The 27,536-nt window shown below is 33.4% G+C and overlaps 1 protein-coding gene and 1 long non-coding RNA gene across 2 annotated transcripts in view; one reads left to right on the top strand and one right to left on the bottom strand.

Annotated features, from left to right (window-relative positions):
* The window catches only part of LOC126973713 (delta-sarcoglycan-like), a 49,580-nt gene extending 45,995 nt beyond the window's left edge, over positions 1 to 3,585 (bottom strand). Inside the window, exons 1-2 of the mRNA XM_050821042.1 lie at positions 3,489 to 3,585; positions 1,753 to 2,071 (exon numbers count right to left, since the gene is read on the bottom strand). Of these exons, the coding sequence (XP_050676999.1) occupies positions 1,753 to 1,835 (83 nt within the window). The 5' untranslated portion in view covers positions 1,836 to 2,071; positions 3,489 to 3,585. The remainder of the gene's footprint in view (positions 1 to 1,752; positions 2,072 to 3,488) is intronic.
* LOC126973738 (uncharacterized) overlaps positions 1 to 27,536 on the top strand; it is a 224,129-nt gene that overhangs the window by 56,017 nt on the left and 140,576 nt on the right. The window lies entirely within an intron of this gene.

Here is a 27,536-nt window from a genome sequence, read left to right as displayed (position 1 = left end):
CGGACAGCCTGGGACTAGATTATGATTATATTATAGCAATTACAATGACAGTACAATATTGTATATTTTATTACAAAGAGCGCAAAATATAATGCTGAGAGAGTTTCTTGTGCCGCTTCTTGTCTCTCGGAGCACCATTTGTTACCGAAGCGGTAGTAGTATTAGAAATGAGATCAAGAAGAATTCTAAGGGAATCAATTTTTTGAAAATAAATGCCTTTTTCGATAAACTGCACATTGGATTTGCCTTAATTAGTCAATATCTCAAGTGTGAAGTTTACAAGTGAAAAAAAAATTTGTCTCGTTATTAATGATATGTGATGGACAGGAAGAATCATTAATAACAAAACTCAAGAGCCAAAACTGGTCTGTTGACGTATCTATACATTTAAATAAAATTGGAGTGTCTGTTTGTAATATTGAAATAACCGTTTTTACTACATGTATATAAATATACTCGTACATTTTTATAATTTTTTCTATGTAGATGACGAATGCATCATATCATAAATTTGATTAGTTACTTATAAGTCTCCAACTATTTCCAGATTATTAAATTAATTGTAATCCACTTTTTCTATGAAAAAAAAGCCCGCTGAGTTTCTTGCACCCGTTCTTCTCAGGTCTGAGGCATACTATTTTGAATGGGTGTTAGTTATTGACGTTCAATAAGTGATTTTAAATCCCATTTTGAATTGGAGGCTCCTTTGTACAGGACTCCGGCTAGATTATCGGTACCACAACGGCGCCTATATCTGCCATGAAGCAGTAAGGTGTAAACATTATTGTGTTTCGGTCTGGAGCCGTAGCTAGTGAAATTACTGGGTAAATGAGACTTAACATCTTATGTCCCAAGAAGACGAGCGCAATTGCAATGCCACTCAGAATGTTTGGGGTTCTTCAAGAATCCTGAGCGGCACTGCATTGTAATGGGCCGGGCGTATCAATTACCAGCAGCTGAACGTTCTGCTCTACTCGTCTCTTATTTTATAACAAAAATTGATCAAAAACCTCTAATGTGAGAAATGAATGTGTAAATACATCTTAACGTTGATAAATAGTATGAAGTTGGGAAAGAAAATAAAGTCGCGAGAAACGAGCAACAATTCCGAAGCTATGTTGCGGCTGATATTAATGAAGATTACAAAATATACTGACGTTCGATTGCTATATTCGTAATTTTATATAACTTGCAAATTTTATACAATTAATTTTAGGTTTACTGCGATGAAGATATAGACGGTCACTCAAAGAAAAAAATTAAGGAAATAAATATTATGACAATGGAAATAAATATTATACATTTATGAATGTGATTTTCGTTATTATAACACTAGAAATAACGAATACTCTATATAAGTTTCAAGCAATCGCTTGTAACCTATTCTAGTAAACATCATAAGATACATAATAGCTTTAAGGGTAAACGTATACACTTTTATAATAAAGTCCCAGCCACTATTCAGGTATTATCTATAAATAAATTTAGATGTTTTATCAAAAAATGGCTCTGTCGTTAATCCTACTACTCCACGGCTGAATATGATTTTTTTATAGAAATAGCAATGACAGTACTGTTTCAGAATCTTTTATAGAGGATTCTGTTGATAATTAGGTATTAAAACAGTCATGTGATACTTTTATCAAACCCACATTCGTGTTTTAATACCCCAAAAATCTTGCATAAATAAATATTAACCTAGACAAATAGAATCTACTTGATTTAAAAGTTTGATTGACATTTAATACTCACTTTCGTCCTTTATGGTCAGTATACACGATATGATTCCTGGCTGCAGGGGTGTGACGTGTTCGTTCCAAAGAGTGAGTATCCATCTCCTGTTATTTGACCTTTCGTTTCGATGTTACTCATCTATTACAGTTCAGATCGTAGCTCGTCGGATCATTCACAGCACTCACAAACACTTGCAAAGCCGTAGTGCGCTCTCAACTCTAGTGCAACTACAGAATTATGCGGTTTCCCGCCCGGGAACCGTTAGCAAACTTCGAATGGCGGGCTTGTTAGTGCTTACTGTTCTTCAGACATTGTGCTCACTGTTTCGACTTCTTAGCTGCAAAAGTTTCAATGCTCATTTCGATAGTTATTTAACTATGCAATAATTCTACACCATTTTCGTATTTAGTAAAAGAGATTCATCATATTTTGTTCCAGATATCATATATCTTTAAACGAGCAATCTTGTATATAAATTCTGAATCTCGGAAACGGCTGCAACGATTTTAATGATATTTAGTATACAGGTAGTTTCGGGGGCGAGAAATTGATCTGGCTAGGTTTCAATTAAAAAAAAGTAGTTTTATCCGTGTTTTAATGAGAAACAGAATAATATTAGAATACAATGGTAAATTTCACCACTATATACAAGACTATAATAGCTTAGATGGGACATTGGGTGATCCGGATAGCAGAAGACCCCGGTTTGAATCCAGATGTCCTATAGTTTTTTTGTGTGCAAGAATGTACTAAACATTCATAAAAATCCGAGCAAGGTTCGGTCGTCCAGCTATTTTATCCTAAAGTATTAAAATATTCAATAATGAGGTTTAACTTATATTTAAACACCACAATACTTTATGTCCACAATCTTATTTTTAAATTATCTATGTATTCTTTGGGAATTTTTCGCTCGAAGTGCGAAAGAGTCGGCTTGTAATATATACGAAATATATAATCATTTTTGTAATCTCCGTAGGCGGAGGCGTACCGAATAAGGCGGGCTTATTTTGAGATTAGCAGAAGATGGGATTTGATTTACCAAAGAAATATCAAGTAATTAAAGTTTTAAAAGTAAGTTTATTTATATTTATATTATACTAGCTGACCCGACAGACGTTGTTCTATATATAAAATTAAGTTTATGTTTTACCTCCTGAGAAAGTTAGAAAGATATAAATTCTAGTAAGTTATTCATTTTAAACTATTCTTTCAATTTGATTTCTGAACGACGGGGGACACATCAAAGTAAAAACAAAATTGTTGTTTTTATTTAATTCCGGGTATTTTTATTCACCTTTTAAACCTTCTCTGAACTTCCACGAATAATTCAAGACCAAAATTAGCCAAATCGGTCCAGCCTTTCTCGAGTTTTAGCGAGACTAACGAACAGCAATTAATTTTTATATATATAGATTTATAAAAACAATCCATTTTTATTAAAACATAGATTTGAAGCTAAAATACATAAAAGATAATTAATTATACTTTATTCGTATTATTTAATCCACCAGTGATGATTACATTAATACAAGTATTAAAACAGTATTCATTCTAAAGTTAATTCTTAATGCATTATCTTTTAAGGCAGATACAGCATACAATTATTATAATCAAGTGAACTATAATTATATTAAAAAACGTATTAACTTATTACCGAAAAATTATCACAGTTAGGTTAGGTTAGGTTAAGAAAAATTATCACAGTTAGGTAGTTCGTTTTATTAAAATTAGTTAATTAAATTTTTTATTACCATTATAGCAATAAATTATATTATAATAAAGCATTAAATTCAAAACTATTCGAATAACGTTAAATCACAACGTAATTATTTCACGAAACAATTTAAGGCATCAATTTCGTAGGTGCTTAAGTATTTTCTCGTTTCATAAATTATATTTTGCAAGACAGTGTACAAATGGGGTTTAATTAACTGGGGAATGTCGGGGAAATGGCAAATATGCCGAGATCGCCGAAGCGCGCTCGTCTCACGCCAAGCTCACTTAGCTACGATTTACATTCATTCACATTTATTTATAATGAGGGCCTATGCGAAGGCACCGGGCCTTTTAATGAACAAAAGGCTGTGATCAAGTACTTTATATTTTAATTAACTAATAAATAACATTTTGATACTGTCTCGTTGACTTGCACTTTTCTTGTTCATTATTTTAGTTGAGAACTAACTTAATAACGGATTATAGAGTTGGATATGCTTCAAGCATTAATATTTAATATAGATTTATTATCTTGTTTGTATTTTATTTTACTAAATATGACAAATGAATTAATTTAACACCTACAGTACATAATTTAACATATGTATTTTACTTACGCATGTCAATATTTTTTTATAGAACCTTTTTAAACGTCTGTTTCCAAATCTTTATTTGCACTTACGAGTGAATTTACACTCAAACAATACTTATTAATAATTAAGATTATATTACCCATAGAACATAACCCGTTTTTTTTTAAAATATTAGTATAGTATCCTTATTATCAAAAGCGACAACGCAACGTAATAAGTTCGTACCGCGCGTGTGGAAACCTGTGCGTTCCCTATTAAAGCTTCTCTCAGACTGACTGAAGTTCAGTCCTCGATGAAATTGTCCTGTGAACAGTACATGGAATCAAATAAAACCTAAACACGACTGTGTAAAGTTCAAATTTGATTAAAATCTTAATTTCGGTAAAGAAAATAGACGTGATAAGATCCACGAACAGATACATTGCTAAAATGAAGTCTTGTCCCGTTAACATAATGACGATTTCAGAAGCAGACGATAATACGTCTAATTCAAAAGTTTTCAAGACTTTAGGAGATTCCAGTTAAGTTGCCATGGACTCTATACACCTGGATTTAAGGTTTAAATTGCCTTCAATATTTACCCGAGGGAGGCGGTCGTACGACTCTTGGGGGTGGTGCGTAAATTATGCGCATGCGTTAGACTTATGAAAATTTTCAACTGGAAACTTTTAGTGCTCAAACTATTCGAATAGAAAAGAGTCACTTTTCGATTAGACATTCGGAATCAGCAACAATATATTACTATCAAAATTCTTGTAATGTTTGATCTTGTAATAATATAATTCCCAACAAAGGTGAAATTTAATTATTTTTAATAAATATTAAGTTTATACGAATGCAAAAACTACTACATTTAAATGCCTTTATGAATAACAATTTAAAAAAAAATATGAGTATGTATAGAAAGTAATTAAACTAAATATTTTTTTTTAATGATAGCATCGATACTTTTACCATTAAATTCATTCGATTCTTCATTTAAATCTATTTATACTGATTTTAACTGCAAAACAATAGTAACATGTGATACAGTACCATCTATCATTAGTACACTAATATAATTCGGAGCTTAGAAACGTATTTACGGTCGACAAACTAGTCGACGTTCGTGGCACCCCCTAACAACGTTCGACTCTGTTGTAACTTTCAATATCAGCTTTGTAACCGCTTTGTGCCGCCATTTCTTGTGTCACTGCATTGAATATATCGACTGCTCTCCTTTGTGCACGGAATATTGCTCCTCTTTTGTCGAAATGAACGTTACCTCCCCGCGAGTTGTTTCAGCGAAGAATTCCGCGATTGCAAAGTAATATTTCCCCTTAAGAATTTCGATGTGTTTCTTTCATGTCGAAGATGACTTTACTTTGTATTGTGTCGGGAAATGTTATTTAGAATTGTCGATTCAATATTGATGCTTAATGCATTGTATTACTTTTAGTTCTACGTAGAGTAATTGAGATAAAAGCAGCACGATTATGGGAACGGTAAATCCTTTGTTGTGATAATTGCATTGGGGTTGCCGTTTCACGTCTAATAGACTTTAGACCGCCAATTAGTCTTGGATTAGCAGAGTTGCGACAGCAGCAATATTTGTTTTGAATTAACCTTTAATGAAACATTTCTTCTAACTTAATTTACAATACTATTACATTGAATTAAAACTATCATTATGGGGAAGCTTGCCAAGAATACTGGCAGCATTTCCGCTTTGGATAGCTAGGCTGATCCGTTGACTGAAATAGCTGCCAGCGCTTGGGTTTCCAGTAGACGTGTTGTGGCACGAAGATAGTACTTTGTACATTCTCCGCGCCTCTGGGGCCCCAATAATTTAATAGTTTGTATATTTTGTTATAGTAATTACCTTAGGTAATTTATGTGTCAAGAAAAAACCTTGTGCTGTTGGGCAAAAGCCATGTCTTAGGTTGAGATTTATAGAGCGTACTAACACTTTGCTCAGATTTTATGGCGTAAAAGAGTGCAAGGATAGGCATAATCTTTCGTTTCGTTTTCATTATAATTTGACAGCTGAAATAATATAAAGTTTTAGCTAAGACAGACCAATGCAAAAATAAGTTCGCATTTTATCACACTCAGCTAAGTTTTACGCAAGTAAAGTCTGAGCAAAGTCTAAGTAAGCTCTTCACAGAATATGTTTTTCATTGTATTCTCACATTAATGTCGACTTGTTTTCGTCTACTGCGTCTAAGTTAAAAAAACCGTGTGTTGTCGTTGGACACCGGATACGAACGAAGTTCCTAATTATAAAAAATATATTAATTTTACTCATTTACTTAAAACTTTATCTTCAATAACATCAAAAAGGTACTGTGAACGTCATTATGTTTTGATTTTATGTCAATGTATTTTTGCAGTTATAAACCTATTTAAATATGATTTTAATATTCGTTTATAGTATTTTGTTTGATTTGGCCTTGTTACCAATGCTCTAAATAAATAAAATAAACAATCAATTTAATTTGACAGAAATGTGTCAAATCTCAATAATTGTTACTTGTCAATTATTTATCTTAATATATATAAATTACGTGACACTTGTTTGTCCGCGATAGACTCCTAAACTAATGAACGGATTTTAATGGGGATTACTTCATGGAGTGCAGTTTGGTCCAACTTGAGAGATAGGATAGTTTTAATTTTGATTGGGACCCATAATTATTTTTATTTTCAATATTTGTTTTGTTTGGACATTTTTTCTATGAGAGAATTCAGTGACGCATGGTTTGACAGTTCCGCTGTGAAAGAATTTCATTATAACAACAGGGAGCGTTTTTTACGAAATAATTCTTGATGTTTTGAAATATTATTGGCAAATTCCTATCAAACAGTATTTTTTTTTAATCATCTACAGAACAACGTCTGTCAAGTCAGCTAGCAAGTATATTAATAATAATCAGCAAGATATTGTCCCGTTGCAACGCTTCGACGTACATGAACATTCCGGACGTTTTTTCCCGGTTGGGGTACCCCTCCGCATCGTCCCATAAGGAATATCGTTCCAACAACAGGTACTGTCCTTACCTTAAACCTTCTATCTTTATTCATTATTATATCCACTACTTTGTATGTCTGTCTGTGTCTTGATTTATATAATATTGTATATTCGCCTAAATATTCTATTGTTTACTTATCTTAAGTAATTTCGTTCTGTTTTCATGTATGTGTTATTATATTCTTTTATGTTTACAGTGAAACTATTCTTGGATATATCCAATATTGTAATTTGTATATTTTATTTAACTTCATTTTATACTATAGTGATGTATCTGTTTGTTTCCTTAGTAAATAAGTATAGATCTAAGTCTTATTCTAGGAATATGCTTTTCACTTTGTTTAAGTATACGTGCGTTGCTGAACGTAGAGGCTAACTGTTTGCCGCTATTTTTTTCAACGCGTTCACATCTGTCTATCTACACAATTTGTTATGTTTTTAAAGTGATAACCCTTACCTCTAGGATTAATACACAAATAAAATTTAAAAACCAAAATCTCTCAAGTTGTGGCTTCATCTACAGGATCTACTTTACAGTTGATAACCTGCTCAACCCCAATATTTGAATATTAGGAAATTTACTTGAGTCGCGATGAGATGTCGCTCCTGTAAATCTAAACAATTTGTTGTGTTTCAAAAGTGATAACCCTCACTTCTAGGATTAATACATAAATAGAAATTGTAAAACAAAATTTTATAAGCGATGCGAGACTCGAACCTACGACCTGAGAGTTGAACAAAGCATGCAAGATTTTATGACGATACGTCACTCGAACGGTTAGCTCAGTAGGTTAGAGCACCGGAACTGAACTCCGAAGGTTGTGGGTGCGAGTCCCACATCGTTCATAAAATTTTGTTTTACAAATTTTATTTGTGTCTATGTACACGTTTATAATATCTTAGGTTATTACAACAAATTTGATAACATTTGTGGCATTAGAAAGTTTGTAAATAGTTGAAAACTCAATTAAGTCATTAGATTGTATATCTGTTTAGTTGTCTAATATACTTTCGTCCAAAACTCGAACAAACTCTATTAGCATGAGTCAAGCTTAAGACAGATAATTATGAATTCTCAGTACAAGCCACACGGTAACAAGTTGATAAAGGCTGGCCGTATGCGGAACGCGTTCCTCAACTGACAATGGCAACATTTGGGACACAAACACTCAAGTTTGCTGAGCACTCGAAGTTTTCACTTTATTATAAGGCGAGGTGATTGATGAAAACATGAAGCTTTGTAATATTTTATGCTGATATAAGGTAGAATATACTTTAAAATGTTTTGAAGTCGATTTTTTATATTTTTAGATTATCATGTCTTCAATGTATCAGATCAGCTTTAGTGATTACGTAAAAATGTTGACAAACAATACTTAGATATAAAAACTATTTTTTGGGAAAAATTTTCAAGTCCAATATGAACCCTTATTGAATTTGTAGAATCATTTGAAGAGTATCAAATGTATTTCTCAACTTTTCCAAATTTTCCAAGTGGTAAATGGTAAAAAGTGGGTAGCATTGATATTCAATAAGTTTCATTTTCAGACGTAAAAAATTACTGATTGATTTTAATCTTTATGAGATAAGAAAATCTCGTGTGTCCGCTATGTGTTCCTGAACTACTGAACCGATTTTAATAAAATTTTGCACACTTTGTGCAGTTTGATCCAACTTGAGTGATAGGATAGTTATTATTACAATTTGTGACCCGTCAATTTTTTTTAATTTCCAATTCAATTTCTGTATATATAATTCTTTGAGATAAATTTTTGACAAACAGTTTGACAATTCTGATTTTAAATTATTTCATTGCAAGAACAGGGAGTACAGATTAAATTCTACAAATTTCATAATTAACAAAAACGTTTTTAAATTTTGATATCGGGTTATTTATGCATTTGTTAAAGTTAAGTAAAGCTCACCATCACCAGCTAATATTATTATAAAACAACTCGTGGTTCAAATATTTAGTTAAGTTATTACTTAAATATTTCGTGATAAAATGTACTCTATATCAATCTCTCTATAAAAATCACTTATTGAACGTCAAAAACTACCACCCTTTCAATATAGACTGCCTCAGACCTGAGAAGAACGAGCGCAAGAAACTCAGCGGGCTTTTTTATAAAAAGTTCATCTGAAAGTATTTAATGTACTTATATGAAATGCAAAAATTCAATTAAATGAATAAATGCAAATTTAATACAGATTATATAATACTACGACTGTTAAGAATTAATTTGTGTGCCAATCATAAACGAACAAATATATTATTGTGTTGATAACGGGTGATATCGAGTTAATTTTAAATGTTACTACCAGGAAATAAAAATGTGATAGGAAAAAGTCCAAAAAAAATCTATACGGTTTTTCTTTTTGTGCGGTAGTATAATGACTCTGAAATTTTTAAAATTTAACATTGCATCATGCACTTCGTAATATAAGTTTTCAGTTGACCTTATCGAACCTGGAACACGTAGCTTTTTAGTCACTTACACTTTCAGACATTAATATCCTTAGATCATGTATGAGTCTACATTGACTGTGACAGCTGTAAAAACGTCGAAACAAAATAGAGGTTAACAGTTACCCTCTATTTTGAGCACACCACGCACACTAATACAGTGACATACAATTCACGAGTGTAGGACTTAGCTTGTCACGTACACTAAAGTAATAAAACTGTTTTTATCGTTTTTATAGTAGCAAGAGGCTATTTAGACGTGTTATTTATCTAATAAGATATCATTAAAAAGTTCTCGACATTTAATTTTTCATTTGAAAAATTGTGATGAAAATGAACTTTTGAGCAGTATGTAAGGCGCATTGCTAACCCAGTGCTAATTAAGGCCGGATTAGTGAACAAATCCATGTCCACCGTTTAATGTTTACAGCTATTTTCGAAAATAAAGCAAATAGTTTTTCTAGCATGCCAACTATTTTTATTTTTATTTGGGACAATTATGTTACAAACAGTTTTTAAAAACATTTACAAAGTAAGACTGTACAAACACCAATAAAGTTTCCACTAATATACATATTATGTGAGAAGTCAAACAAAAACATTTTTTTTTTCAAATTCAAATTCAAATATTTTTATTCAAAATAGGATGTGACATCACTTATTGAAAGTCAAAAAAAACTACCACCCATTCCAAAATTAATGCCTCACGCCTGAGAGGAATGGGCGCAACAAACTCAGTGGAGTTTTTTTTCATCAAAAATATGTTTACAAAGTAATATTGTACAATTAAAGAAGATAGAAAGTCATTTATGTTATAGTAACCTTTACCGCACAAACGTTTTTTAACAATTCTTTTGAATTACGTAATACTTTTGTTTTGAACATTTTCTGGGATGTTGTTGTAAAAGCATATAGATCGCCCCACAAAAGACTTACTAACTCGACTTAGCCGAGTAGTGGGCATTATAAGAAGAAGAAAAAAAACTTACTGAACTTTCAAGGAAAAAAACATTAAAAGGTTATTGCTAGCTTAAAGTAAATTATAAGTACCAGTACTCTCTAATATATTTTAATTGTGTGATCGAGCAAGCATGTAAATCAATATTGTTAAACTATTTAAATAAAACACTTTTAAGGGATTAAAACGCGTTTAATTGTAAATGTGTTTTTACATTAGATTTTTGCGTAAAAGTTAAATTTTTTTTAGTTAACCCGATGTTTCAAGATCTTTCCAGATCTCTTTTTCAGGGGGACTGCAGATGAAATGAGACAAAGATAGTATTTGTCATAGTTGCCATTATGAAGTTTAGCACCATTTATTGCCTCGGCGATGGTATTTGCTGTAGACAGATGAAACTGTGTGTGTGTTTACCAATGTAAAACACAGTTACAAATTACACGCGTTTTAATCCTTTAAAAGTGTTGTTCGAAGTAAATCCATCGAACAGCATTATATTACAAATATTGCATAGTAGGTAATATTAGTTATTTATAATCATGTGTTGCCTTGTAAGGCTAGTAAGGTAGTACGTGAGTAACCATTGATCGGTCCGGTCCTAGTTACCATTAACCATTTGTCTAGAACTAGATTAGTAGAGATCCGCGTACTCACAAGAAGAACCAATAATTATAGTTATTTAGCAAGTGTCATAGATTAATTTAGTATCTTAAGTAAATAAATACTTTTACCATAAAATCAATATAGATATCTACCCCTAAGTGCACCCCTTTTCATGGTCCTTCGAGCCGGAAGTGTTTCATTTAAATGAAATTCATTTAACTCGCGTTAATCACAGAAAATACTATTGTTAGACTAACTAAATATCAAAAACTATTCTGTAAAAAAATTTCGTTTAGAAAGTTAACAAAATTTACATACATAATTGTGAGGTAAAACCCAGTGCAGTGTAATTTGATTTGTGGTTAGCTGTTGCGAATATTGTGAGTTTGCAGTCATTCACTAATAAACACTGTATTGTTTTATTTTAATTACTTTGTAAGGAACTATTGTTTTGGATACAAATTAATAAACGTATCTGAACTGTTAAGAGCTTTCATGACACGTTTAAATATATCATTAAAAAGTTTTAAGTGTTATTGGCGGAAATATAATTTTGACATCAAAATTAAGGCAGTTCTGTGACACTAAAACTATTTATTTTATGATTTTTATATGTTTAGGCAGTTCATTTAATAAAGTACAAATTATAAATTTTTACAAGAGTGACATCTCAAGTCAATTTCCTAACATGCAAATATTAGGGTTGAGCAGGTTATCAAGTGTAAAGTAGATCCTGTAGATGAAGCCGCAAACTGAGAGCTGAACAAAACATACAAGATTTATCAACGATACGTCACTCGAACGGTTGGCTCAGTTGGAAGACGCTCGCACGAACGCGAGAGGTCGCGGGATCGAGTCCCGCATCGTTCATAAATTTTGTTTTTAAATTATATTTGTGTTAATAATAATAAGTCATGCTATAGCAATAAATCATGACAAATCTAATAACAAAAAAAAATTAACGAGAGTAACTTACTCTGGCCACTGTTGCGATTAAAAATAAACAAAATATTACATTTGAATTTGGTATTTGTCAATTTTATATGATTGTTCATTGAATTTTCTTTGGTGCCAATACATTGTACAATATTTTGCGATATTAAAATGGAGTGGGGTGAGAAAGAGAACCGAATCGCTGTGATTGCATTCGCAATTCGCAAAATACGTATGGAGCCAAATGCAATTTTAAATCACTCCATAAGCTTGGTATTAGTAAACTTTTTGTGTATATTGGCTATTAATAGGTACAATGAGACCTCCTTGTGAAAAAAGAGATTTGGCCATAGACGAAGTGTTCGTACGAAAAAGGTGGTCAAAGCAGTAAGGGAAATTGTTCCGCCCAGACGTAGGTATAATTTTCAAAGAGACCGCTGAGTTACTCTACTGTTCTATTACTTTTATTGTGCTAATAGGGTTCATTTTGTCCCAAATATTTAATAGTAAGAGACGCTTTTCTCGCGGAACTTAGCTCACACAGAACGAACCGATTCAACTGAGAGACAGTCAAGAATAGAGCATATTCCCATATATACTCCCATATTTAAAGCCGGCAACGCATTTCTTGACCGTTGATTTTGTAGATAACCATGGGTTGTCTCACTACTTTACACCACGTCTCTTACCCGTTTGCCACCACTTATAAAAAAATGTAATTATAACAAAAACATTATTTTACGAAAATAAGGGATGAGACGAACAGGACATTCAGCTGATGATAATTGATTGGCCCTGCTCATTACTATGTAGTGTCGCTCAGGATTCTTGAAAGACCCAAAAATACGGAGTGGTACTATAACTGCGCTCGTCACTTGCCCAGTACAGCCCCCGCTTACACATTACTGCTTCACGGCAGAAATAGGCGCCTATATCCGGGTACCAACCCATAATCTAGCCGACATCCTGTGCAAAGGAGCCTCCCACTGATAAAAATGAAAATATAAATCAAATCCAATATAAATTGTGGAAACAAATATGTAAATTTATCATTGAATATCAATAAGTTAACACATTAGGAGCGTATTGAATCTTGTTTAGTATTCCGCGCACTAGGTCGGGCGGCCGCAAATAACAGAAAGAGCAAGTCCTGAGGGCATCGCTTCAGCTTTTCAATTTCCCTTTTAGAATTATTCGTGCTAATCGAATACGACCGAGGGTCCCGAGGGACGCGATCCCGATGATTCATTCATGAAACTAATGTGTTGCTTTCACGGAACAACTTACACCGTTATTGGGAACATTGATTGTTATTTATCGTTAGACAACCAGATTGTCAATCTATTTTACTAAATATAGCTGTTTTAACCAAGTTTGATCATTTTTCTCATTAAGTTTGTGAGATTGTAAGGGGTAATAATTGGATCTACTGAATCGGTTTTGAAAATTCTGTCACCAATAGAGAGTCATATTATTTGTGTGTGTCATCAGCTATATATTAACCCATAATATGAAAAAACTTTTCGTGGTAGTCGGGATTTGCAAAGTAACCATCTGGATGTGTGGAGTTCCTCCACAGCTTCTACTTACTACAAAGCTGTGGAATGAGCTTCCTTTTGAAGTGTTTCCGGGACGATATGACATGGGTATCTAAAACAAAAGCACGTACACCTTCCTTAAAGGCCGGCAAATCTTCTGTGATTCCTCTGGTGTTGTGGGAGAGTGTGGATGGCGGTGATCACTTAGAACCAGATGACACGTACGCTCGTCAATCCATCTTTTTCCATAAAAAGTAAGTTGGAGAAAATAGAGAAAGAAAAGTCCGTAATGAGGCTGTACCTTCTTCGAAATTTGCGTAAGAAAGTGCATAAGATGGATTGGCGTGCCTATCTCTTTTTAAAGTTTTCCAAAAAATTGGCCATTTTACAGAATCATATGCTTTAGAGAAGTCAACAAAGTAAATGTAAGTATGTTATTGTTTATTAAACCCTGGAGCAAATCAACAGGTTTAAACCATTCCAAAACACTGATAAAGGCATTGAATAACAGAAACGCGAATGAACCCTCATCATCGAGCAGGAAAAACCTATGCATACACACCAGAACGACCTACAATTGTAAATGAGTGCAAGGTCCCATAAACATTGCACAGTCGCTTGAAGGTTAACAGTGATATTTTATCGCAGCATTTACAAACGGCGTCTGAATAATCGGGTGTGGAGTAATGAACACAAGCCTAGGGCCCAGGAGTTTAATTTTCCTCTTCCGTTCGCCTGTCCGCTCACCCGAGCTCATTATGGCGACAATACCTCGCGAATCATTTGCGCGAGCTCTCGGCTGCCATCGAATGTTAAACAAAGGCCTGCTGTATTCGAGAATGATGAATGCTGTATTAAAATATTCTCGCGGGCTGCGAAACTTCGGTAAGTATAAGTTTATGTTTATATAACGACATATTTGTTGGATGCATTTTATTTTAATGAGTAATCTACTTCTTTACTAAAGTAGTATTTAAGTAAATGTTTGAGTCGAGGCGAAAACCGCAATAAATGATGCCATGATGCTTTTTTATCTAGTTATACAACATGTCGCATACAATATTTTATAATTTTAAATAAAACTATAATTAAACAAACACATATCACAACTTTTTGGGCGGGAAATGTATTGTTTACATACTTAATTTGGGTTTTTTTTCTATCAAGGAATGGCAAAGGTACACCCATACAGCCAACGTGGGAAAATTAAAAATTACTAATTATATAACAATAACGTTAACAAGTTTTTTCTTAAGGTGACATTAAAGTATTTAGTCTAATAATTTAAACATTAAAATATTATGTGTGTAATATAGTATGTAATACGTATTACCTAATAATTATATGCTTTTTTGGTGACATTACAATAATTGGGCCATAAACAATGATTTTTTAGGCCATAGACTTTCTTAAACACTCAATAAAGTATGTACTTATAAATAACAGTAAAACTAAAGGAGTAGAAAAATAATATTTAAAACATTTACACGATAATCGCAGGAAATGACCGATTGACAAATCCTTTCCTTAATCAATTAATAACTCATGCAAGTCAAATGTCAAAATAATAATCATTATCGGCCTAACAAATAAACTTGGTATAAAGTTATAACTGATGATAAACAAAGAATATGCAAAATGTTTACAATATCGTTGACGACACTGTCAATACAATGATAATTCTGAAGTTTTCCAAATGACAAGCTGCCGTGCAAATAAACGCGGGAAACGTTAAACGTCCGAATAGACCATTCGTAAGCAAAATATCTATTTGTAAACATTTTACATATTCTTGGTTTATGCTTAGTTATAACTTTATGCCAATTTTATTTGTAAGGCCGTATTAATATAAGTCTTATTTAATGCCTTAATACAATCTCTTCTAGGGGACTGTTCAAGATGCTGGTATCTGCAATATAATGTGTATAATAACGCAATCGAAAGGATTCATAATAAATTTCCACGTTACATAGCCCATCGAAATTTAATTTCTGATCATAATATCTCCACTGTATATAGCTTCGAAAAAAGACGTACTTTCAGAGATCAAATTATAAATTAATAGATAACAATGTTAACTCCCCCTTATTTCTAAGTAATATTGATTTTGCATGCTGTAGATTGGGTGCACGTTATAGACCTACCTTTGCGCGGGCTAAATGGAAAACTAGGTACTCGGCGAATAACTTTGTATCTTGTGTGTGTAAAAACTTCAGCAGTAACTATGGTGATACGAACAATCTTCATATTAATATTGGTGCTCTTAGAAAAATAATTCTGGCTAACATGCTAAATTTTGTTGTCATCTTGTTTTCAGTTATCAGTTCTTATTAAAGTGAAACTTTTATTACATCGTCTCAAACTTTTTCGTCTGTGTGTTGTATGTCGCGTGACGGTGGGGCGATGCCTATAGTTCGCAGCAGCTGACCGTGTAGAGTATAGACTATTACTCATTTCTGCCAGTGCTCCACGCTATTTTGTATGTTTTTATTATTTCCCATTATCATTCCAATTTTCCAAGTATAAAATTAAGATTGATAAAGCTATTTTTATAATCTTAATGGAATATTATTCCAAAAATTTTTAGGTAAATGTCTATAATGTGAAAAAAGTTTCACTTTTACCGTGGTTCCATAAAACCACACAATCCTTTTTTTTTCATTTTATTTAGTTCTTATCGCGTAAATGATTTCGATTGAGCTATATTTTTTAGTCAGTAGTGGAAACTTGATTGGTTAAGTAAGAAAATAATTTGTGTTACTTATAAGTTATTAATTTTCTGTATGTTTCCCATAAAAATAAAAATAAATAAAAAGTATTACTTGAAAATCATAACAAAACTTATTTATTCCACTTAACCTTGCTAATCTATATGAGCAAGACATTGTATATTAAGCATTTTTATTACAAATTTAACAATTCTAAGTTACAGTACTTCAATTACATACAAAACTATAACGTTACATAGAATACGGATAGAAACCCTAGTTAGTACGACACACCCAGACGAGAAGGTAATAACGATTCCACCTTTAGCAGTTTATCTTTATGGGATTACTAACAACAATTTCCTTTTGGCTATTACAATCGAGTAGCGAGAGTAGGGGATGGGAGTGTGACCACAAATTACACGAGACGAGTGAATACTCTCTCGATCTAATCTGAAAACGATGTTGATGTTAATTAATATTTAATGATTATCAATTATTAATGTCTCATTTTATTGTACTGTCGACAAAAATTAAGCGTTATTTTAGCGTTTATTCCACCTTCGCATGACTCGCCACAAGTTAGGATATCATCCTCACCATCTGGATGTGTGGCGGTCCTCCACAGTGCGGTTTTTAAGGAGCTTTTTTCCTCGTACTACGAAGCTGTGGAATGAGCTTCCTTGTGCGGTGTTTCCAGGACGATACGACATGGGTTCCTTCAAAAAAAGCGCGTACACCTTCCTCAAAGGCCGGCAACGCTCTTGTGATTCCTCCGGTGTTGCAATAGAATGTGAGTGGTGGTGATCACTTAACACCAGGTGACCAGTACGCTCGCTTGTCCTCCTATTCCATAAAAAAAAGCGTGGCCCCACCTTAATGTCATTTTCCTACAGTCGTAATAAACATGTAGGTCTAAACCTACATTTCCTAAGTAACTGTTATAATTCTATCACTAATAATTGTAATACAATGTTTTTTGTGCAAATATTAACCTGTTTTTATGATTTTAAAAGAGTTATTATTATTACTCACGAATTAATTTTGTCGATTGTACTTTGGAGTAAACAATGTTTATTGAGTTTTTTTTTGTGTAATAATAATATTAACACAAACTCAAACATAAATTATCTTGCCCCAAAGTTGGCAATATATGATGGGTGCATGACAAAGATATACACATTTTAACATAAGTAAATACATATAAGCAACCATTACTCTTAAACAAACATCCATATTCATATCATATAAATATATTTGCACCTACCGGGATTTGAAACCGGGACTCTAGATAAATAGGCAGGGTCACTAACCACTGGGCTATGTGTGTCTAATCTGTTATTATGTCTCTAAATTAGTTATTGCGTCTTATTCATAACAAGTCCTTTCTCTGATTTATTCCTGATTTTAATTGATTTATATTTCCGCACTTCAGCTCCTGAGGATGCCGCATAGAAGCAAAATTTCTGTCGTGAAGCAGTAATGTGCAGCTAGTAAAATTACTGGGCAAATGAGACTTAACATCTTATGTCTCAAGGTGATGAGTGCAATTGTAGTGCCGCTCAGAATTTTTGGGTTTTTCAAGAATCCTGAGCGGCACTGCATTGTCCTGGGTGGGGCGTATTAATTACTAATTTTCATAAAAAAAAAACACGTGTTGAATTGGTTTCAGCAGAATTTTACGTCGTTTGGTCGGTGGTTCAGTGAGGCCACCTCTTCTGTGGAGGACGTGTATGTTCTTTTCCTCTAATCTGAGCTGGTGGGTTTATTCCTTCACATGAGTTCTTATATGAGAATAATATATCCTTTTAACACTCACTGAATCATTAACAAAGAACGTGATTTCATATATTCTTCTTAGGTTTCGTGAAGTGTGGTTACGAGTAATTCATACAATATTCGAACCCTTAAAATAATATGAGAAATAGATGAGCTTCATTGCTCCTAGAAATATTTCAGTAGTAAAAGAATAAGACACTATCCACCTTATAAATAATGGTCCGCTAACTTTAAACAACCGCTAAGGAGTGTTTTTTCTCAAGACTTAGGTCAATAGAAGAAGACAGAGTGAGAATTACCAATGCTTTAAGTTAGCAGACTATTATGAATAAGGGTGTATATGTTTAACAATTGTACCATAATATTTTTATTTTCGGTATCGTGAAAATAAGCTGTGTTTTGTAGTGATTATTACTAAGTGAATATAAATTGATAGAATGACTTTTATATAATTATAAATAAAGCTGGGTTGCACCAACTAACTATAGCAGTAGAAAATATGTTAAATTATCGGTTAAGAAAAAAAGTGTTGCACCATTTGGCAATTTATAAATGTCATCATAACTTTAACTGTTAACCGTAACTGTCCAATCTTCACCGGTTAAACCAAAAGTTTGAAATAAATATTGGATATTCACTTGATATGTCACTTTTTAACTTTAACTATGCCAAGGAATACGATGGCACAATACATGCCACAGTCTATGTTATAGTCAATGTTACTGTTTACGTTAAATTTGACTTAAATCTTAACTATAACAGCTAATACGATGCTACCCAGCCTAAGTATTATAGAGATGTTAATTATTGAAATGATAGAATAGTTTAAACGAAAGCTGTTATATAAGTGAAATAAGTTTTTATGCATGACAGAAACTGTAAGTTATGTTGTCAGACGGCGGAGTACTCGTAGGGTAGGCGCGACATTCGGCGGATGATTGTAAAACGCTCACAGACGGAGCCTATTCGATTTCACGGCTGGCCGCACCCGATATTTATTGTCATCGGTGCAATAGTACGACACGGTACCAACTGAACCGCGTTGAAAAATCCCCGACCAAATCGCACGAAAACATTTCCACAGATCCTCAGCTTCGGGCGGCTAACAGGGAAATTTGTTGCGAAAATGTAAAAATCGGAACAGCACAGTTGATTTACACACCACTTGTCTCGTTAGCGGCGAATGTTATGTCACACAATTTATCATACATACGTGATGTCGACTAACCTTATATCTTTCAAGAAATAAACGAGAAATATTTGCATTTCCGAAATATTATAACACCTCTAGAGAACGTGAACTTGTAAAGGAAGATGGCGAGAATGGGCCTACAAATTTAAAAAACTAAGGAAGCATCGTACAAGTACAAGTTTATATTTAATTATAAACTTAAGTTTATAAGATATTTATATAAAAATTATTGAGGCGCTAAGATATGGGAGTCAAAAGAAAGAAATAATTATAATTTATTAAAAAATGAGTCATCTTGCACTAACGGAACGTTTTGCGCAAATGATTTTGACATCTACATATTTTTGACATGACAGTCATTTTTGTACGGATGTACCGACACCATCAAACTATCTAAACCTACTCAAATCAGTAACACAGTAGTAATTCACGATAAGATTATTATCGTTATTTGATACCAAAAATTAGTAGGTAATCTTTAAAAGATTCGATACCTGCTTGAGAAAATAATGAAGTATAATTCCTCAATTATTAGCTGCTGGCCAATCTTCCACATATTCATTTTATTATCTAACATAATATACAAATTATTGGTTAAACAATAGATATTGATTAATAATTTTAGATTATATTTTACGTCTTTTTAGACTTACTAATGATTTGCTTTTTTCTTAGTTTTGTTACGTTAATTTTTATTAAGTTTTCATGATGTTCGCCATTTCTTTCAGTTGGTCCCAAAATACATGCATTCTCGCCATCCTCCTTTCGTTCCAATTATGATGTCTATGTCTCAAGATCTGGCACAGAACGACTGTTAGAACAAATCTAACTATACCGCTCTGTATGTTAATAGGGTTAATAGGCACTAGGAAATTGATAGGCCATCTCTGTAGTCATTTTCAGTAAAAGCGTATATTTCGCCGGAGGTGTCAGACATAATTGGTATTCTGCCAATTCGTTAGATATCCGTTGTCTATAGCCGATTTCATCCCAATTAACATTGGTTCAAACTGTTTCGAATGCATTTGATATATTTCTTCACTATCTTAAAAAAAGTAAATAACAATATTAATTTCGTGTTTTAAATTTCGGTCTGATCTATAATAAAACTGAAAAATGAAGTTGTTGTTCGATACTCTCATCAACAAAAATACCGTGGATTTTTATTATACTGTAACTATAGGTCATACTGTAACTTTGTGGATTATTTTGAATTATAATAGCCACACATTTTGTTTAATATATGTATTATTTTTAACCGACTTCAAAACAGAAGGAGGTTCTCAATTCGTCTGTATGTTTTTTTTATGTTTGTTACCTCAGAACTTTCGACTGGGTGAACAGATTTTGAACATTCCATTTGTAGCTGGTGCTTCCCGTGTAGTCCAGATTGTAAATTGTCCAGATCTGACAGTGGCTTTTATGAGAAAACCATAAAAGTCTTAAATTTTCTGTAAGTATGTGCGCGACAAATTGACAAATAACTCAATATCGCGCAAACCGATTTGGATGATTCTTTTTTTATTGTAAAGATATAAATATACTTCAAAGATAATAATAAATAAGAAGAATAAGATTAATTTATTACATTGTCTAAGAATACGGGGTCCATAAGGTCTCACCTAAAGTTCTTTACCCATCATTCTTCCTAAAAATTTTCATCCTAAAGTTTTCATTCATACTATTTGTAGTGCTACCGGCGATGCTCATAACACTGATGTTTCCGAAAATTGTAATTAATAACATCATTAATGTAAATATATTTAAACTCCTACTGTTTTTTATAATAACGCTTTTATCCCTAAACATACTCACCATAATATTTTCACTCAAACTCAGAAAGAAACATTTACCAAGTGTAATAAAAAATATATGTGGGTAGAAGATGATAAACAATTTTAATGAATTGTAGTTAATAGAGCTTTGGTCCATGATTATAGTGCTACCAGTCTTATCACAACGTAATACACAGTTTTCAAGAAAAAACAAAATAAAAGTCTACCCTCCCCCCTCCCTAATTTGTTAATGGGGGAAACGCCTACAATTTGGTCTGGCGTTGTTTTAACTGTTCTAACATAACCTAACCTAACAAATTTTAAAGAAATATATTAAACTAGTGGACCTAACAGACGTTGTCCTGTACACACGTCTTAAATTTGCAAAATCTGTCCAGCCGTTAAGAGGAGTTCTTATTTATATGGACGGAGAGAATTATATTATATGGACGGAATTGAGAATCTAAACCAATCTCAAATCCACTGAAACAAACAAAAAAATCATCAAAATCGGTCCAGCCGTTTAGGAGGTAGTTTAATTGTGAATCTAAACCATTCTCGAATCCACCTGAAGACACACACTAATCTCAAATTCACTGGAACACACAAAAATATCATCAAAATCGGTCCAGCCGTTTAGGAGGAGTTCAGTGACATACACACGCACACAAGAATTATATATATAAAGATTGTAAAGCAAAATACACCAATAAAAGTGATTATTTGAAAGCTATAGCCTCTAATATTAAACTTATTTAATTGAAATGTATATCTATATGAAAACATGTATTTAACTACTTGTACCATTTATTTATTTTTTTTTTTTTTTTTACCATGGTACTATTATTCTTATATGTTATACCCTACATGTTATGTGAAAACAAAGTTACGCAAAATTAATGTATATAATATTGATTATTATGAATAAAAAGAAATCTAAACAAAAAAGATATGACTTTGAATAAAAGTATAAACGATGGTTATGTTGAGAAAATATAGGAAAACAAATAAAAGTAAAATAGACTAGCTGACCCGACAAACGTTGTTTTGCCATATAAATTATTTTTAGAGTTAGACCTGCTACCTGGCAATAAAAGTCGCCGAAATAACTGGAACAAACAGACAGACAGACAAAAACTGAAATAAAAAATATTTTAGTGTATGTACCGTATGTATTCATAATATACATTTAGTAAAAAACGTTTATTTCAATATTACAAACTCCAATTTTATTTAAATGTATAGATAATTCACACAATATTTTTATAAATTATAGCCTGTATGTTATTCTGGTGTGTAAGCTATATTATTGCAAAGTTTCATCAAAATCCATTCGGTAGTGTTTGCGTTAAAGAAGTTCAAACATACATCCAGACATACAAACTTTCACATTTATAATATTAGTAGGATAGTAGGATGTTTATTGCTACTGACATTATGAAGTTGAATGCTTCGGAATTATTAACATTAGAGACAATTAATTAGGAATTGTGATTGTTAGGGTGAAAAATGTTGGGAAGAACATTTTCGGATTTCCAATTATCGGAGTTGAAATTGTAGGTGAACTTTGGCGCACCCAAGAATACGCAATTATTTTTATACTTTTTTGTGCATATTAAATCTATCGTTTCAGAATAGTGTTTTTGAAGTCGGATGGCGTTTTGTTAATATTTTTCGATGTAAATTCCTTTGCATTTTACACAATATTGCATTCTTTGGAATCACTTTAGTAAGCAGTCCCTGAGGGCCGTCTGGAATGGCCTTTTAGAACGCATTCACTTTAGGGTTTGTTAATCATATATATATAACGAGGAAAGAACCTCTGTATTGTTTTTAAAAGGTGTGACGTCATTACTGTTGACATCACAATTGCTATCTTGCTGAAGATCACTCATTGGTTCTTCAAAGAAAACTACACGAGTAGGTATTTTATTACTTTCGTTTATTCAACGGGCAGCGTTACAACGCCCCAGAGAGGTCCTCAATGTCGGAGATCTGAGGGTACTGCACTTTTATTACTTTCGTTTATTCAACGGGCAGCGTTACGACGTCCCAGAGAGGTCCGGACCGTACGACGGCCCGAGCACGACTGACTCAAGTGTCGACCGTGCGGCTGTATTTATAGGACCCGGTGCACGTGCACGTGTTGTGAAATTTAAAAAATCACATGGTGTAAGTTCCGGACCGTATGATTGATGCGACCTTAGATAATTTCTACATCTGGATAGAGCCTCTTTCTGCTAGAAAGCCGATGAAAATTGGCCAGTATTATTTTTGTGTGCGTGACAAGCTACGTCTTACACTCGCGATTTGTATGTAATTCTGTGTTAGTGCATTGCTCAAAAATTCTATTGTTTCCTAGAACCTATTTAAACAAAGTATTGTACAACTACTTGAGCATAGAATCATCACAAACATTCATAGTTTATTGATATGCACTCAGCGTGATAAAGGGAATGATTTAGTGAACCAAACTGGGTGGTAATCCCGTAAACAGAATCGTGGAGAAGAGTCAACAATGTTCTGAGATCCGACGCTTGTATTCGAAGCCACGCATTGCAACTGTCGAGTGAGTTACGTAAACATATGATATACTTCCTGCGTTAGATCCAGATTGAAACATCATTAAATGCATTTTTAACCAACCTCAAAAGAAATTCTGTTCTTAATTCGACTGTATTTTTTTAATTGAAAACTTCTTTAGCTGCGTTGAGCACTTTTCTTGTGATGGGTATAAAATGTTAAACTCGCGTCAGGGCACGTGACCTGATCGGAATATCGTAAGACATTCGTTGAAATTATGGATGAAAGTTTTTCTGAGAGATTGAGAAAATCTTTGTATTAGTTCTGAAGTGTTAAATTTTTTATGTAATAAAAATTGTCATTATTATGTACGATAGCGCAATAATTGAATATTGTATTTAACCATATAAATGTACTCTTATACTGATAAATAAAGCAATTTATGTGAAATGTTTAAGTTTTCATTTCCACCGGCACTCTCGGAGTGCAACCCGTTTTTTTTTATGTTTGTTACTAAGGTAACACTGAAAATGTTTAGAAAATGAAAAACGGCTTAATGTTAACAGTTGCCAATACTTTTATTTTTTAATAAATACTTTTGTTTTCGAAATAATCTCCGTTCCTCTCTACACATCGTCGCATTCGATGGAACCACTGAGATAAGCAGTGAGCCCATTCTTCCTCAGAGGTCTCTTCTATGGCATTTTCGTACGCTTTCACCGCATCTTCATGGCTCGTAAAGCAAATACCTCCAATTTTATCTTTAGTTCTTGGGAATAAATAAAAGTCGCAGGGCGCCAGGTCAGGACTGTATGTATCTAGACACCTGTCATAGTCAAATATTCAACAGTCCGTTTTGCGGAGTGCGTTGAAGCATTATCGTGGTCAAGGAGGATCCTGTCATAGTCAAATATTCAACAGTCCGTTTTGCGGAGTGCGCTGAAGCATTATCGTGGTCAAGGAGGATCCTGCTTTGAGGACGCTGCTGTCGAATTTTATCCAAGACAACAGACAAACAGCGATTGACAGAAACTGTCCTTCCATTTTCTAGCACAACTGTCGCGAAACGACCTTTCCGACCAAAGAATGAGGCATTCATCTTTTTTCCTTGACTTCTTCCTTTCTTTACCTCAGTTGGCCGATCCTCGAAAGGAAACACCCACTGAGCTGATTGTGTTTTGGTTTCGGGTTCGTAGCAATATATCCAGCTTTCATCACCTGTGACGATGTCAAATCTATTAATCTAACATTTAGCGACAACAGTCCATTCGAAGGTGTTTCTGGTTGTCGGATAAAGTATGGGGAATCCATCTGGTACAAAGCTTCCTGACGCCTAAATGTTTGTGTAATATTTTTTGAACTTGACTCATACCAATGCCTAGCCTTCCCGTATCTGCTGATAGGTCACTCTCTTATCGTCCTCTATCATGTGTCGCACAGCACTGATGTTATCTTCAGTAGTCGCTGTTAAAGGACGTCCCTCACGCGGATCATCATTGAGATTGCTACGTCCACGCTTAAACTCGTTAAACCAATTGTAAATAATGGCACGAGATGGGGCTTCGTTAAGAAATACTAATCGCTGCCTATCATAGCTTTGTTGTTGAGTAAGCCCACAACGAAACCCTTAATAAATCATTGACCGAAAATTTTCTCGCGTTAGGTTCATTTTCACGTGTAACAAGAGTTTTAGATTTGCCATCAATTCACAAAAATAAATGACAAATGAATGCAGTATACTACATTAGGTTACCTAGGAGTTCTTAAATTGAAATTCAAAAAAAGTTTTCATTAGCAATGTTTCTAACTGGCCAGTTCCAAACATTTTCATTGTTACCCACGTACCTAATAACTTTCGACTGTGTGTCAAGCCTACCTTGGCTGACACCAATTACAAAAATAACAATAATTGTAACTACATTATATTGTCATAATAAATTGATTGACTTTGAGGTACTCTAATATTTTTCATTTCTTAGGAGAACTCTAAAATTAAGTTGATTGCTTAGTAGGAAAATACGCAATTTCTTTTTATGTTATATTGTTTTGGTATGTTAATATGTACTTAAACTGAGTTTTGAAAAACTTTGCATAAATGCTCTCGCAGCAAAGTCATTCTCCAACATGGGCGTCCTCGCTTTCCGCTAAAATGACAAATAGGTTTTTGAAAGCATTATATATTGAACTATTGTCGCATCTTTAGATAATTTATGCGTCTTGATAGACTGTGAGAGCTGTGACAATGCCGAAAAACATTGAGGTTGACTGTTAGCCTATATTTTCACACAACACGTGGTAGAAGTTCACACCCTCAAAAATTTTGGCCTCGAGATAGATGAGAATAACGAAATGAGACGTATGTATAAGTTCGGAATGAAGATAATTGTAGGTTTTAGTAATGATCAAAGTGATACAAAGTTTGATAATTATTTAAAATTATATTCGTATATTACATAGATTTATTCAGACTCAGAGCTTACATTTTCGATAAATGATAGAAGACTATGACTAACTAGGGGTAACTAAAATATGAAATAAATTCTTTGGACTTAATATGCTCAATATATCTTTGAAATACTGCGTCAATTACTGTTTTTGATGATACAGTGCGACTGCTGTAGACCTTCAAATTAAATTTGGCGTCCAAAAACGCAATCAACGTATTCGCTTTATCCGATACAATATTTACATTAAACCTTTAAACTGCATATGAAGTCCTGGTACATGTTGCTAAGATGACACATGATTTAAACCGCTATGAAAGACATTAGTATCACCGCTACCATACTTATGTTATCCTGGTGTCCATGTAGTAATACTTCGTGCGCATGACGTCAGAATATATTAAGGTATACTCGCGTCATACATAAGACAAACTCTTCTTCTACTATGATCACCTGGTTCCAACACACTGTAATATAATGCTTCACATCTCATTTTCAAATCACAACGATTCTAAAGAAGTTTTCACTACAGAAACAATCAATAATAATGAAAATCTTGCTTTTGAAGAGTTTTTTACTTACGGAGCAGTTAATAAATTGCAGTTGATTGTCTTTAAAGAAAGTCTAATAAAAAAGACTATAAATACAGATATTACAATTAAATAGCTGAATAAAAACGCTCTTGTGTCGATTGTTGGGTTTATTTATTTTATTACTGTAGCTTTTAAACGGGCAAAGTAACTGTAATCTACTTTTAAGTGATTGAAATTAGTCATTGAAACGATTTGACTACTTGCGAGAATTTTGAAGTAGGCTGCACGTATCAACTATTACCGACAAGGCATTAAAGGCAAGGATCTCTGATGATAATCATATATATTGTGCAAATACTTATGCCAGTTAAATTGGTTTTGAGTGAAATAGTAAAACAAAAATATTTGTAACAATTATTCCAAATATGTCTGCAGCAAGCCAAGGGGCAACCAAACACAGGGGCTAGAACTGGCGTGGTAATGATCCGAGAATGCATGCATAATTTAGCCGCAAAGAGCTTGTTTGTAATGTTATTAGTTCGTAATCTCGTCGGAAACTGGCAACAACATCATTTGCCGGGCTTTAATATTAAAATAATTCATTTCGGAGCTCGCAACACCGATGCAGGCAACAATGCTTAAATAACGAAGTGGTATTTTTAATTGATTGCCAGCTTTCTACGGAGTTGTAATTTGGTTGGGTTTGTAATCAAATGTTTGCGAGATGGACCATCATGGTCACATGTCTTTACTCTGTCAGTTTCACGGCAATACTAAAGTATTTTTTTTGTAAATAAGGGACGAGACGAGCAGGACGTTTAGCTGTTGGCAATTGATACGCCCTTCCCATTATTGTAATGCATTGCCGCTCGGGATTTTTGAAAACTCTGAACGGCACAAAAATTTCGCTCGTCACTTAGATACTTACACATTATTGCTTGCATGCACGGCAGAAATAGGCGCCGTTGTAGTGGGTGACAAGCGCAATGGTGCCGCTCAGAATTTTTGGGTTTTTCAAGAATCCTGA

This window comes from Leptidea sinapis, chromosome 30, assembly GCF_905404315.1.
Source record: "Leptidea sinapis chromosome 30, ilLepSina1.1, whole genome shotgun sequence".
Lineage (NCBI taxonomy): Eukaryota > Metazoa > Arthropoda > Insecta > Lepidoptera > Pieridae > Leptidea > Leptidea sinapis.
Note: the sequence above shows the minus strand (reverse complement) of the source record. Positions and strands in the feature narration are given on the sequence as shown.